The sequence below is a fragment of the Pteropus medius genome, unplaced genomic scaffold (genome assembly GCF_902729225.1).
Source record: "Pteropus medius unplaced genomic scaffold, Ma_sr-lr_union100, whole genome shotgun sequence".
NCBI classification, from domain to species: domain Eukaryota; kingdom Metazoa; phylum Chordata; class Mammalia; order Chiroptera; family Pteropodidae; genus Pteropus; species Pteropus medius.
The window spans coordinates 433488-449265 of record NW_024349141.1 but is presented as its reverse complement, the minus strand read 5'-3'; the positions used below and the strand labels follow the sequence as shown (position 1 = coordinate 449265).

General features: G+C 38.6%; 1 protein-coding gene across 1 annotated transcript in view; it reads left to right on the top strand.

Annotated features, from left to right (window-relative positions):
* The window catches only part of SYNPR (synaptoporin), a 142840-nt gene that overhangs the window by 27337 nt on the left and 99725 nt on the right, over nt 1-15778 (top strand). Inside the window, exon 2 of the mRNA XM_039880530.1 lies at nt 7666-7790. Within this exon, the coding sequence (XP_039736464.1) occupies nt 7666-7790 (125 nt within the window). The remainder of the gene's footprint in view (nt 1-7665; nt 7791-15778) is intronic.

Genomic DNA, 15778 nt, shown 5'->3' with positions numbered 1-15778 from the left:
CCGTGGACATGTCTGCGAAGGGCTTGTAGACCATCTGGAGAAGTAAGACACTTGCTCATCCTCCAGCATCCAGCCCCACCCTCTCTCCATCCACACTCTCCACTACGACTAGCAGGGCCTTTCTGAAATGCAAATTTGGTCATGCCCCTTAACTGCTGAAAACTCAATTTCCCTGGAAGACCCAGGTTTCTTCACATTGACAAACTATTTCTGTAGGGGCCAGACAGTAAATATGTTTGGCCTTGTAGATAATAGGGTCTCTGTTATCAATACTCAAATATATGGTTGTAGCATGGAAGCAGCCATAGACCATATTTAAATGAATAGATGTGGGTGGATGCAGCCCAAGGACCGTAGTTTTCAGATCCCTGCTAGATCATACCTGACACATCCTTGCCTGCCTCTTGAATGGAGTCACTCCCTTCTTCCCACCGTGCAAATGTCTGCTTTAATCATACCAATTGCACAGTCCAAATGTGCCTCACTTGCTTCTTCTCCCTCTTACCTGGATAACTCTGTCAGGCTTTCCTGGTTTCTGGTTGGCTATCCATTCCTCCAGATTGCTATTCCTCATGTCCCCTTCACTCATCTGCAAAAATGTACCATATTTTCCTCTAACATGCTCTAATTAATGCCACCACAGTAAAACACTGAAACAGTGCCTGTTCATTCACTTGCTTGTATCTCCAAATAGACAGAAAGTTCCCTGGAGGTAAAGGGTGGGGGACAACAATTATTTAGTCACCGAGTATTTAGGGAGCACCATCTTTATGCCAAGCACTATACACAGTTGCAGAGATTCAGCAAGAAAAAAGACAAGTGTATTACCTTTCTTTAGGAAAGTGGTCAAACAAAACATAAACAGCTGAATAAATAATGCTAAACAAATACAGATATTAAAACTTCTGTTCATGTAAAAAAAAGCACAGGAAATAATGGGGTCAGGATGGGGGTGGGTTGGGAAGATCTCTAAACAGTGTAGTCAAAGAAGACTTCCTATTTTTGAAAAGGTCAGTTTATTTAGAGAGGGATGGAGAGATGGAAGTGTGGTAAGTTAGAAGCCAAGAGACATGAGAGAAGGCTCATCAGGAGCTACCATTCCCTTTATTGATGTAGTCTTAGAGCCCATTGCAGTGCCTGAAATGTAATAGGTGGTCAGTCAGTGTTTGATAACTGCCTCAGTTGCATTTCCCAAACGTGGATTCTGAGATGAAAATTTTGGCTCAAAAGATTTATTTGAAAGGCAATGCCAGGAATCGCAATGATAAAGAGGAAATGAGACAGGGAAAGGAGGAAAGCCAGTCAATGGTATGTTAATGAACAGATGTTGCTGTGGGCAACCGGGGCTCAATCCCAGTGGGCATCCTCTGAGAAACTGTGTTGAACTTCCTGACAATTTTCCCACAGAAGTACAAGGACACTGAGGTTTTACCTACCAATTTTCATCCCACGCTAGTTGGAAGCCACCTGGGGATTAACTCCTGAGGACTTCCCCAATGCCACAATCACAGGCTGAGAGCATTCTTGCTGCCTGACAAAGCTCTCAGCAGAGAGACTCAAATATTCAAGGAGAAAGCATTTGGTGTGTACAAGGACTGTCCCTCTAAAGCTGCAGGTGGCCTCCAAGGTGGGCTAAGGGGATATAGGCAGGACATCAATAACTGCTACAATAAGTGAGTTAAAGACTGAGGGAGTAAATGAAGAAAAGAATGAATAACTGTACCTGGTGGAACCTCTTTGATCAATGAAATAAGCCCAAGGTGAGTGAAACGAAATAAGAGAAAATATGAAAAAAAGAGGAGTGACCCAATGGTTCTTGCCCCGCGGGAGAGTCAGGGAAAGTCACTTGGTGGCAGTGGTATGTTGGAGCACAGCTGATTGTGCAGCTCTCTTTGCAATCAAGATTCAGAGATATTATATCGGTGGCTTGGAGTTGGTCATGGTGGGCGTATCTACACCATGGAAATTGGCAAGTGCTATAAATGAAAGTTTCATCCTCTGGAGATCTGATTGTCAGCATACACAGACGGGTGGTAATGAGTACCAGTACCTGGTCCCATCTCTCAATGTTTCCTACCAGTCTCCTTATTCTTACTTCTTCCAAGGCATCTTTCAGGCCTAAGGTTGTGTATTAGGCTTTGGAAGATGCCCCCTTTCTGACTTCACTGCAGACCACAAAGAGCCCGTAATCAACTTGATTTCCTATTCTACTCCAAACTGTTGCTTTCAACTATGCCTTGCACATTAACCAGAAGGATGAATAGCAGCTTTCATTGATATTTCTTGTGTGGTTCAATTAGTTCCAAGGAGGGAGCTGCTTGCCCTCTGCAGGGGCAAGCCTTTGGTCTCACTAACTGCAAAGATATTCCTGCTATGGGTGATTTTGGTTTATGGATGGTTATTAAGCCAGAAAATGCAAAGCAATTCTTCTGTTCTATTTCACCTGAATGTATTTCTAATGAGGCTGCATACGAAGAAAATCTGTGCTGGCTAATTTTATCCATTTAGAGAGTAATTTTTTGTTGTTAGTAACAGAGCCGTAGACGGGAAACGAGAGTTTATTGCAGGAGATTTATTTTAGTCTCCTGAACTCAAAGGGAGTGAATGATTGGGCCAGAGGTTACGATATTGATTATCGTGGAATGTGCTAGAGGTGAAGTATTTGCTTAAGGAGAATTGGGACTTTTAGGAAAGATGGGAACACAGAGGTTTTATAATGTCACTTGATTGAGCAAATGGACTTTTGCCCCTGTTTTGTGCCCTCAATGCCTAGAAAGGTGAGTGAGTATACTTCATTACCAAAAAGAAGGCACAGAATTGGCTGAGGACAAATACACGGAGCCCAGAGTTTAGAGAAAATAATACACACGTGCATATGCACCCATACAAACACCATGTCTTCACATCTCTCAGCAAGTTGTTTGTAGTCATTGGAGAGCTGCCCTCAGATGGAGATATCTCTCCCTAGTCCCTCTCACCTGCTTCTCTACCTCCCACACATAGGCCCCTCAGGCTCTTCTCTCTCCTTAGCCTTCCTGGACCCACACCCACTTCTCACTGCAGCCTGGCTGTGGAACACAAAGTTTTCCCATCTCTTCCATCTCCCAGAAAGGAGTAGTGTCTGTCTTAGGAATAAGCAGAGCAAAACATCTACAAGACACACAAACTTCTCTCTTGCTAACATTAACAACCTCTCAGAATAACAGCTGTCAAGGTAAGAAAGTTACACTCTCTTTATAACATCATCCAAGATCCTCCTTCTGAAATATTCTACCCTATGAAGAATGAAAAGAGGAGGGAGGGATGGAGTGAGGGAAGGAAGGAAGGAAGGAAGGAAGGAAAGGAAGGAAGGGAAGGAAGAAGGAAGGAAGGAAGGAAGGAAGGAAGGAAGGAAGGAAGGAAGGAAGGGAGGAAGGGAGGGAGAGTAAGAAAGAACGAGAAGACAAAGCACCCATTCTGCATGGTTAGTGAGCTCGCAGGTTAGGTGTTTGCCAGACATGAAAAACATGCAGAGCCTCAGGCCGCTAAAACACATGGCATGTTTCTAGGCAAAGAAGGCCAGGCCATTTGACATGTCTTCTATCCACATAGCCAAAAATTGTTCTTCCTGTTATTCTAGAGCTAATTAGAAAAATAGTGACTCAGGGAGTCTAGAGCCCAGGATTCTACTTCCAATTCTGCTCTAGCTGAGTTGGGGTTAAGTGAATTTTGATCTCTCATTCTCAGTTTCTTCAATAGTGCAGTATTAGTAGTAGTAGAAGAAGTAGGGGGAGAAAGAGGAACAAGCAAGAGGAGGAGGAGGAGGAGGAGGAGGAGGAGGAGGGAGGAGGAGGAGGAGGCGATTTAATGTTTATTGAAGGCTATGAGCCTGATGCTTTACATGTGTTCTCTCAGCTAATGTACATGAGAGCATGTGAGGTAAATACTATTACTCTCAACCTCTTTCACCAGCGAACTGCAACCTTGACTTTCCACTAGCTCTTTGAACTTTTCAAGCTTTTTCTCTCTCAGGGCTTTCACTTGAGCTGTTCCCTCTGCCCAGAGTACTCCTCTCTACCCCCGCCCTTTTTGTGCATGGCTTCCTCTCATTTATCCCCAAGGTCTTAGCTTCAATGAGGCATTCTCAGGTATAACTCCCTGTCTAAAAGAGCTCCCCCTGAAAACATAACGCAATTGTAATTACTTCATTTGTGTGTTCTTTTTCATTCTGTCTTCCCCATCCAGCATTAAGCTCCATAGTGGGCAAGGATCTTCTTTATCTTTTCTCTGACTTTTTTATGTTTCTGTTCCCCACCAGCTGGCACCTAGTCAGTATACCATTAAACATCTGCTGAAAAAACCAGTGAATTTGTCCCGATTTGGTAGATGTAGGAACTGAGGTTTGGAGACCTTAAATAACTTGCTCAGTGTCAGACAGCTAGGAACTGGACTCAAGCTCAAGTCTACGTGACTCCAGAACTGCTCCACGTTACCACCTAGGGCGGGGTGGCTGGGCAAATTTCTGGGAAGGGCAAGGTGGGAGGATTTCCATAGGTTCCTCCCACTCAGCATTTCTCTAGAACACCAAGAGAATTTTGACCACCACCCCCACCTCCCCCACAAAGAGCTTCTAGTCCTCTCTCCCCTCTCTGTCTTGATGTATTCTAATTACAGGACCAGGCCCTCGGCTGATAGACTCTGAAGGAATTGATTTCACTCTCCCAAATATGAACTCAGCCATCCCTATAATACATTATTCACTCAGCAGGATCTGATTCTTTCTGTGCTATACAGAATTATCTGTTTAATCCTCACCTCATGATATTACTGAATTTGATATTGGTCACACAGTATGAGTTCCCTTTAATCAGTGAGGACTGTGGGGGAAAAAAGAAAGTTAACCAGAAAGCCCATAGGCATGATGTTTAATTCCTGTACAATGTCTTAGGTTTTCAGAGCTCAGTCAACATTAAAAGCAAAAATAGAGGTGTGTATAGTTTCAAACATCCGATGCCTTCCTTCTGTGAATCTAACATTTTCAACTAGTTAAATATGTAATTATCATTCCATCTTAAGTTCATTACATGGTAGCATTAATAATATCTTACTGTATAGAAAACACTTTAAGATAAGATGAAAAGCCAAGGGTAGTTTTTTGTAGCCATTAAGTGCTGAAATTATCAAATTTTATGACTCTAAGTCACTACACTCTGAAGTTTCAAGGAATTTTTTTAAATGCCACTGTTTGAAGGCTATTCTGCCACATATTTAATATACGAATATTAAGGTTCACACACACACACACACACACACACTCCATTATTATCAAGAAGAAATATAATCACATATGTTAAGTGCTGGGCACAACACCTGGCCCTTAGTAGGCACTGAACAGAGACGACGATAGTCAATTCTTCTTAACCTTTTCGTGTAGAAGTGCTGATATACACTTAGGACTCTTGCCCAGAGAAGGGCACGTGTATAAATACCACACAAATTTCTTCATGAATTGACACAGGGCAGCACAGAAATACATAGGCCATCTCATTTAATTCTCTCTTTGATTCAGAATGATACAGAGGTTATCTTTGCTTTACAGGTGAGGAAGCTTGGAGAGGGAAAAACTCTCTCCACGGCCATACCACAGGGCTTTGAGCTCCATTTCTCCATTCCATCTTCTGGAAGAAGTCTTATCAAAGTCTCTATCATGATATGGCACAAAGGGCTGATACATACAGTATTTTATGACCGATCTAGATTTAAGTACTGAACAATTAAAATAACTTTCTCTTTACTTCTATCAATACTAAGAGCTGACAGAAATAGCATTTGGTCATGGGAATTGAGCAATCCATGCCTCAGGGGTAAAGATCAGTTTCCTTTTAGCCCTGGTGTTCTGTGTGCATCATCCCCAGTTCATGGAGTGGGTTGGAGTAGCCTCTGAATGCCTCCTCAAGTCCCATCAGTAAGGCAAACTAGGAAGAGAAGCAAACAAAGCAAAAAAGATCAGTTTCTCTGGAGTGCTTGGATATTGGTTCACTGGGGCTGATGGTCATATAGACTTAGCTAGGAAGAAGTAAGTCGAAATTTCCTATTTTATGACCCAGAACATCTTACTAAGGAGCTCATCCACATCTATTTACAGTAATAACATTTGTTAACATTTATTCGGTGCTTATTCTGTGCCAAGATCTGTTCCAAATGCTTTACACACATTAATGCATATAAATAGATTTTGCTCTTACTGTATCTACTATATTTTTTGATCAAGTTTATTTTAATTTTTAAAATACTGATTTAAAAACTAATAACTTAAAACTGCCATACACACACACACACACACACAAAAAATGGTCCACAAAATAGTGCTTTCCCTGTGAAGGTTTTATTGTTAACCAGTTTTTCCAATTAAAGTTAAATAGCCAATTGGGACAAACAGTATGAGGCTCTTTTTCCACCACTGATTAAATGAGGTGGCAGGTGTTGTGGATAATAATATTCATTTCATCTTCTGAAATTTCTGAACAGACTTGGTGATGTTGCTAGCTCCAGCAGCCTTATTGTCCACAGCAACTGTCTGCTTCATATTATGAATAGCAAAATGACCCAAAGGACTTATCAATGCTGTTTTACTGATGAGGAAACCAAGGCATGGGAAGAAATTAAGCAGCCTTTCCAAGGTCACGTTCCAGAGCCCATGCCCTTAATTCTTACACAATAACTCCTCCTCCTATGCAAAAATGAGTTAGTATTCCTAATAGGGACCCCAGGCTTCTTCCGGAAGCTAAATTCCAAAATTAAAATAAAATAAATGGGAGTATTACAGCTTAGGGTAGTGTTAAGTGTACTCGATTGACTTTCTTTGGAAATGAGCAGGAAATTCTTTTGAATTTAGCCACGCTAAGTGGACAAGTTTGGCATTTCCTGACTTGCCATTTTAGGCCATCTCCACTCTCCCAAATGTATCTTCTTTTCAGCCTTCTTTGAGTTTTTGCTTCTAATTTTTAGGAGCTAATTCCCACAGATCCATGCTGTACACCAGGATAAACCATGACATTAATTGGTAACCAGTTGAACCGTTTAATAATTGACTTTGAAAGAGCGACTAACACAAAAACATAACCACCGAAGGTGGTTTGAGGCTGACATATACTAAGATCATGTGCTCTGAAGTAGCACTTTTTAGACACTCACCTACTTGTCCTCAACTCTTTAGCTCTAAAATTCTCTGATCGTTACTTTTTAATAATCTATTTATTTCAAAAGACAAACATGTTTATTGCAGAAAACATACAGATAAATAGAAAGCAAGGAGACATTCCAAATTCTTCTCACCTGGAGACTTCCATCATTAATCCCATGGTGCATGTAGATTTTCAGATCCTTTGATGTGAGATTACATCTCTACTTTCTGAGGCATGACAGCTTTTTACACACTCAAACGCAGATATTTTGTCCTTGTTTTTAATTTCTGTTCAACTCCAATTTTTCCAGCTTGCCAGACTGTTTTTTCAGAAACCACCTTCCCATTCTCCACCATCACCTTGGCCTAAGGCAAATATAATGCCACACTTCAAAAGAACCATAAACGCTCTCAGTTCAGACCCTAAGCTTCTATTGATATATCTCATTCGATCAACATCATTCTAATAGCTGCTTTCACTTTTGTTTTTTTGTTCTTCACAGCTTTTTGCAATCTTTGCATTTGCAACATGCGGTGGCTATTCTGGAGGCCTGAGACTGAGTGTGGACTGTGTCAACAAGACGGACAGTAACCTCAGCATCGACATAGCGTTTGCCTACCCATTCAGGTAAGGAATGGTGATAAGAGAGGGCACTATCTTCCTTCTATGGTCTCTAAAAATTAATGCAGTCTCCCAGGGACTTCTGGGTAAACAGAAAGAATTCTGCCTCAGCCCACAAAATACCCAAACAAGTAAAATACCCACCTACCACCCGACCTGGGAGGATTTGTGAGTTGTACCTTAACACCAGAAAAATGCTACAAATGGCCCAGTATTGATGGTTATCACTATGGAGACGTGTTATACAATTCCTTATTCTCCATACATATTTCCAATCTTAAGATCTCCCAAATTCTAGAATTAGTGTCACCTCTAATTTCATGTTGACTGTACAATCTTAGCTGATAAGGTATTTAATAATATTAGTATCTAAGATTGTTTCTATGTGCCAGACGCTGTACTTGCTGTTTACTTGTTTAGTCTCATTTAGTCATCACAGTGGCCCTTTGAGAGAAGTACTATTACCATTGCCATTTACAAATGAAGAAACTGAGGAACAGATGGGTTTGCTCACATATCTTTGGCCAGTAATTAGCAGAGTCAGGGCCAGGCCCACCTGGGTTGAGCTCATATGTCTGTTGCTATACTTAGGTTGCTTGAGATAATTCTTTCAATCTCTTTATAAATTAGTCTGAAAGATAATATGTTATCTTTCTCTTTGGTCTGTCTGTAAAATAACTACCAGGGCTTGTCTCAAATTGGACATTTTGTGATTATAATCCATATCCAAAGTGGATTAATTAAACTCAATTTTGAAATAATTTATTTCTGTAAATTTCCCAAATTCTTGGCACCAAATATATAATTGATGTGATTTTTGAAAACAACTTTCAGCACTATGTTTGGCATCTTTTTAGTATACTCTTTTGTTTACTTCAGTGTAACAAACATGTATTAAGTAATCACCTTGTTTCAGGCACAGTGCTGGCTCTGGAATTACAGAGAAAAGTAGAAATTAACCTCTAAAACTTGCCTTAAACAGGCAAGTGCACTGTTTTCCAAAATTATTCCCTTGGAGCCCTGAATATTTAATGTTTCTAAAAAGGAAGGAAGAAAAAGAGAAAGGGAGGGAGGGAGGGAAATTTTTAAATTATATGATCAAATAAGTTTAAGTAAGATTTTGCCTTTCTAATGCACATTTTGAATCACCAAGAGAAGAATAATGTTTCATAAACATGTTTGGCCAGAGAAACCTTGTCTCACTGAGCATCTCAGAGGATTTATGTATCATGGAACACATCCTTAATATACTGATCTAGAGAACTTTTCCTAGTCCAAATCAAGAGTGCCTCAGTTCATAGATGATGAATCACGAGGAAGTGGTATTGATACTAAACAGTTTGCACTAGTTTTTTAAGAGTAGAACTGATAAAAGTTGCAAACACTTCTGCTCAAATAGATACTCCCCTAACTAATAAGAGAATCCAAAGCTCAGATTAATTAATTAAGCAAATTAAAATATATTAAGCAAATATTAAGCATAGAATCTTGGTAATTTGATAAGAGCTTCCTATGCTGCTGGAAATGGGTATAAGGGTGCTTGACACGTTTAGAAGTTCTGGATGAACTTTTTGGCTTGAGAATAGTCCAACCAATGTGTGCTCACTGAACAATGTGTAGAATCTAGGATAGGAGATAAGAATTGCTAATAGCTGGGATCTAGGATAGAAGAAAAGAAATGACAATGGCTGAGCAGCAGGGGTGGGATGCTTAGTAACATTAGTTATGAGATTGTGAGTTCTGCATTGCCTTCTACAATAATTTCCCACTAACAGATGTGGCAGGAGCAGATGACTTGAAGGTTAATCCCTTAACAGTAACAGTTCACTAAACATTGCACAGGCCTCTCTGTCTCTCAAACTGGAAGAGAGTTATCAAGAGACCTGTCAAGACAGGAAACCAGTGCCTGTGTTGGTGTGAGATGGAGAGCAGGGTGATATTTAATTTCATGCCGTCCTTGGCTAAGTGTACAATTTTAAAAGACCCTTCAATCAAGCATGTTTCCAGCACTGGACTTCTTCATTTTCTTCCTAAGACATATTAGTGGACCAATTAAAGGCAATTTAAGAAATTGTATAAAAATGTTTCTTGCCATCTACAAGTATAGTGGCCCACTCATTTAAAAGAATTTTACTTGAGGAGTGAAACAAAGATGATCAACCATTGTTTTTTCAGTAGCAGAACTTTTCTTTCAAACACTACCTTGCTCAGAAGCTCTGTATAGAAAACAGTTATGAGTCACTGATAAAGTTGAAGCAGGGGAAGAAAGGGGCTTGAAGCATCCAACTGGCCTTCCTCAGCCCTCACGCTGCCACACATATTGGCTGTCCTCCCCACCTCCCAGCTCTACAGTCCTTATAGTCTCCTCAGAACCATGTCTCCTGGAAGCAATTTAAATACCACTGTTCCAAAAGAAAGCAAAAAAGCTTCTGCCACTTTGCTTACCACATCTGAACAGCATTTACTATCTACTAGCCAGGAACCTACTCACCCCACAGAATGTCTTGTACTTCTGCCCCTTTAATGACCATCTAGGGGAGGAACATACCATTCCAAAGAAGCTCAGTTTTACTAGAGTTACAATTGCAATTATACACTTGGATACTTTAAAATGTTTTGCCATTATCTTCTTGGGTAAAGTTTCAATAATAAGCAACCACATCTAGAATTGATACAGATTATTTTGAAGTCATTTGTTTCAAAGAAGTTGGGTTAGTAAGATGCTAGTAACGTAAATCATTAAAAAGTTATTTCCTTCCAAAACTTCACAAGCCAATGCCAATGATTTGATCATAATATTAGACATAAAATAAAAGCAGTCAGGAGCTTCTAACTATTCAGTTTATTGCAAACACAAGGAAGACGATAGACTCTAATGCCAAGTTGTTTAAACAAAAACAAGTACTCTAGTCACCCCCTTATCTCCAAGGGATACATTCCAAGACCCCAAGTGGATAGTACATACACTATTCATATATACTAGGATATACCAGAGCCTATAAGGTACAGTAAAAGATTAACAACAAGAGTTAGTAATAAAATGGGACAATTATAACAATATACTGGAATAAAAGTTATATGAATGGTACTGTGCTGACCCTCACAACACTTCTTCTTGTAGTGTTGTGAGGTGATAAAATGCCTACATGATGAGATAAAGCGAGGCGAATGAGACATTATTAAATAAAATAAGAATTATTTGAACACAAGCTCTGCAATACCATGACAGTCAATCTAATAACCCAGTCGGCTACTAAGTGACAAAGGGGCAGGGCGCATCTACAGCTTGGAGACCGTGGACAAAGAGATGATTCACATCCCTGGCAGGACAGATAGCAATGGCATAAGATTTCATTATGTTGCTCAGAACAGCAAGCAATTTAAAATGTATGAATTATTTATTTATGGAATTTTCCATTTAATATTTTCAGACCTCAGTTGACCTCGGGTAACTGAAACGTGGAAGGCAGAACTGCAGATAAGGGGGGACTACTATAGTCTGTAAGTGACAGATGAAAGGGAGCTACTTAACTTTCTTATCAGATGATCAGATGTGAGATAATTTCAATTCAGAAAATGCTAGATTTTACAAAATATTCATGTGATACTTCTGATAAATATGTCCAAGTGTGTAATTCCTTTACAAAAATACATACCACATGTATGCATTTTTGACTCATAGCAGAAGGAATTTACCTTCAGCAATATATCATCTTACTATGGGACTGAAACATTTGTCACCTGACCTTTCTTTTGGTTTGTGGTTAAAATGAACAAGTAATATTTAGTTGTTTTCTTATCTACTATAGTGTGCTAATTTGGTAAAAAAAAATTGATAATTGGGAGGGAAGTCTGGGTTTAAATATTTTTAGCACTTCCTTTATACACAGAAGTGTGAAATAGAGTTTCTTATTTTAAGGAATCTAATATATTTAGAGAAAGCCTACTCGAAGGATGCAAACTAACAGTTTGTATTAATGCATGATGCATGAAAGATAGAGGAGGTTAGAAGAGAGAGTTTAGGGACTATGGGAACAAATTTTTCATGGCAAAGGTCAGTTTTCAAGGGCGAGAGTGATGAATGAATGAATGAACAGATATGTAAATACTTATTGCAAGCCTGTTATGTGCCAAACACTTTCCCATATATTACATTATGTAGTCATTACACCAACTCTGAAGGAGTTTACTAATTATTCTGATTGAAAAGTCTGAGTGGAGAGAAATTTGTTAACATCGCATAGAAACTCAAGTCCAAACTTATGGATTTCATATATTCTACTAATTTAAATAGAACAGAAGAAAGTCATGTTTACTCTATTTGCAGCATGGTAAATAGAATAAAACATTATAATGGAGAAAACTGATAATGTTGGAAAGGTAGTTTTTGGCAAGATTTTAGAAGACCTTGAGATTTTGAGTGATCGACTAGAGAGAAGGAGTTAAAGATTATAAAAAGAATAATAGGAAAGCCATTTTTGAAATGGAGAGTATAAGTTTGGATTTCATCATGCAGAGTTTGAGGTGTTTTCTATCTGGAGTTTTATGTTAAATCCCATCTAAGAAGAGAGAGGTGAAACTGAATGGAGTTCTAAGAGTTGTCTTCATGCAATGAAAACTAAGTCGTGGAGGAAGAGCAGTTGCCAAGAGAGAGGAAAGAACCGGAGGGAGCACGGTGCTGAGTTGTGGTGCTGAGTTGAGGCCCACACTTACAAGAAATAGAGAAGGAGAGAAGTGACTGAGGATGGCCAAGAAGAGCCAAATGAAGAAGAGACAGGATAACCAGGAAAGTGTAGGCTTTACAGAAGGTAAGAGAACTTCAAGCCTGTCACCACTCAGCATGAGTGGTGCCACTCAGTACTTCAAAGAAATAAAGGAGAGAAAACTGAGAAAAGGCCAGTGAATATAATTAATGGTAGTTAGACTTTTCAGTAGGAAAAAAAAAGCATGCCAGGCTATTGAAAGGGAATCAGTGTGTTTTCCCCCAGACAAGAAAAATGCAAAATTCTAAGGACTTTAACTATCTTACCTTAAGCCTGCATGAGATGATGTCTGTGAAGAAAGAGACCAAGTTTGTTAATGACCTTCTTATAAACAAAGTGTTCACGTCTTGCTTCTTGAAAGTAATCAACTCGTTTAATGACAGGATGATAAACTCACCACCTTGGCTAGACAATGATAAAAGTTTCTAGGGTGTAAAATTCTTACATCATTTGAGAACTGACTATAGAGAATCACAGAAGATAGATAATGAAAAATGTATTATTATGTCATTTCCATGTCTTGAGACTTCATCAGGATAAAAAATACTAAGTTTGCTGTCAATTTCAAGCATTCTTGTAGCTATGGGATTAGTAATCACTGCTTTAGATGATTAGTAGGATTGCCTTTCATTGATTTATCCTAAAGAAATAACTCAAGATATAGAGAAGTGTGTACAAAGGTACTTATTGTTGAATTATTTTAAATCTTGAAAAATTAGAAACAATTTACATGTCCAAAAATAGGGAATCCGTTAAATAAATTGTGTTTTATCTATAAAATACAATGCTAGGCAGCCATTAAAAGTCATTTTATCAAATAACATTTAAAGATATATAAAATGCTCCCAGCATAGCATTAGTTAATAAAGCAAAATATAAGATCATATGTATATAATTATTCTAATTTTGTTGTTTACCAGCTGAGGCAGATACTACTGTTGCTGCCCATACCTCCTAGTCCCTCATCATTTATGCCTACACTGTTTACTGCAAACGCCTGTGACTGTCACAGGACTTTCTCTAGCCACTGGAACTTGCTTGGTCATTATGCATGGCAGGCCAAAAATACTGGGAACTTAATGTCTCTTGGAGCAGTCCTTGTCCAATGACAAATGTGAGTTGGAGGATAAATATTCCAACTTCTCCACCCCTCATAGGGTACAATTCTAGGTCATGTTTCATACTATTTCCCAGAAGTACCCAGAAGAATAAATTTTCTCTCAGTGGAAACCTGGTCATTAACACACCTTTTATTACTTTATTTTCCTTTCCCACATCAATTTTTCCACTGGTCTATTGATATTCCCAGAGATGAATCTTCCAAAAACAAGTTGCACTCCAATTTCGATCTCAGGGTCTGCTTCTGGGAAATTCAACTGAAGACCCTACCATTGTTTGAATTACCATCATTAAAAAAATAGATTGATAAATGGGTGGGTGAGTGAAGGGTAGAAGGATAGATAGCTGATAGATAGATGATAGATGAGAGAGAGAGAGAGAGGAGATGATGATGATGATGACGATGATGATGATGATGATGATGATATAGATAGATGATAGATAGATAGATAGATAGATAGATAGATAGATAGATAGATAGATAGATAGACAGACGATAGGTAGGTGCTAGGTGATAGAGAGAGAGAGAGATCACGATTTTCTCTCGCTCTAAATCACATTATATAATGTTGTTCATATGAAACCAGTTTGGTTAGAAATCAACAGCTTCAGTTTAGAATATCTCCCCTTGTGGTCTCACATGCGAAGCCACAATTTTTTTTCTCTATTCATGGTATTAGCATGTATGGTAGGTCTTTTCCAATTAACAATGATACTAGCATGTTTTTTAAACTCAGTTTCAGATTTTCTGAAAATAGACGATTGCTCAGATTTTGAAAATATTCCATGAGGCCTCCAAAATGGATTTTATGTAAGATATAGTCTATATTTTAAGTCAGTCCATCCGAAATACATTCTCTAAATTTGATGATTAACTATATAGACCCAAATAACAAAACTAACTCATATTTATAGAGATTATGTCATGATCATTGCATCTAAATATTAATTTATTTCCAAGTGGTGAGAGTATGAGTGAATCAAATATTCTTTTTACACTTGTTCACTTTTCCCAGCTTGTCTAAATGAGCTTTTAAGATTTTTTATACTCTTAAAAACTGTTAGTCAGGCAACATAGTATACTTTGAACTCTAGAGACATACTGTCTGTGTTTAAATCTCCACTGTGCTATTTACTAGCTGTGTGATGTTGAGAAAATTACTCACCACTTCTGTTTCTTATCTATAAAACAGAGACAATGTTACCTATTTCATAGCAGTGTTATATGAAATGACTCGTTTTCTCAAAATACTTAAACAGAGGCCTGGCATTCAGTAAGTTCTATTTTAGTATCTTATTTTTACTTTCAGAATAATAAAAAAAAAGTAATTAAAATTAGTTAAAAAAAGATACTTATTCTAGTTAAATAGCAAAATTACTCTTAAGACAACGAAATCACCCCTTTATTATGTAATATTTTACTCAGAAATGGGAGCTTCCCCAACCCTCTCTCTCTCTCTAATATGCAACATTAAAAGGTAAAAGTGTGTACATACTTTACTGTCTCACATTTATATTAACTTACCTTTAACTCCTATCTTTAATGCTTACTCAGGGCCCTTGTATATTTATCACTCTTGTATACTTATCACACTTGTATATTTTTCCTCATTAAATTAATGGAAGAATGAAAACCTCCCAAAGTGACAGGACAGAGAATGCTCAGTGGCACTAGCATGATCCCCCTGGGGTTTTCTGGCATGAATGGGATGGGAGAATAAAACTCTGAGTCTGATTCCTGTTATCCTTGAAACAAAATTTGAAGGGAGGTCTTTGTATTGAGGGAAAGACGAGCTGGGCCTGCTCTACTGGATGCTGCTGCATGAACTTCTGTTCTTTATGATTCCAGTCACTTGCTCTGATTCCCCCCTCCTGTTTGGAACGTGGGCACAGGTGGAGGTTGACGCCAGGAAAGCTGTGGAGTTTGGGCCATTATCTAAACAGCTGGCTCTGTCGGGGGGAAAGCATTTTTTCCCTAAGATCAACATCCTAGAACAATGATGATAACCATTTTTTTTCTTTATTTTACTGTAATGGCCAATTTGTGGAAAATAAAAATGTTAAGGGCTGAAATTTTTTATGTCTTGTGTTCAGGAAATGCTCCATATGCAA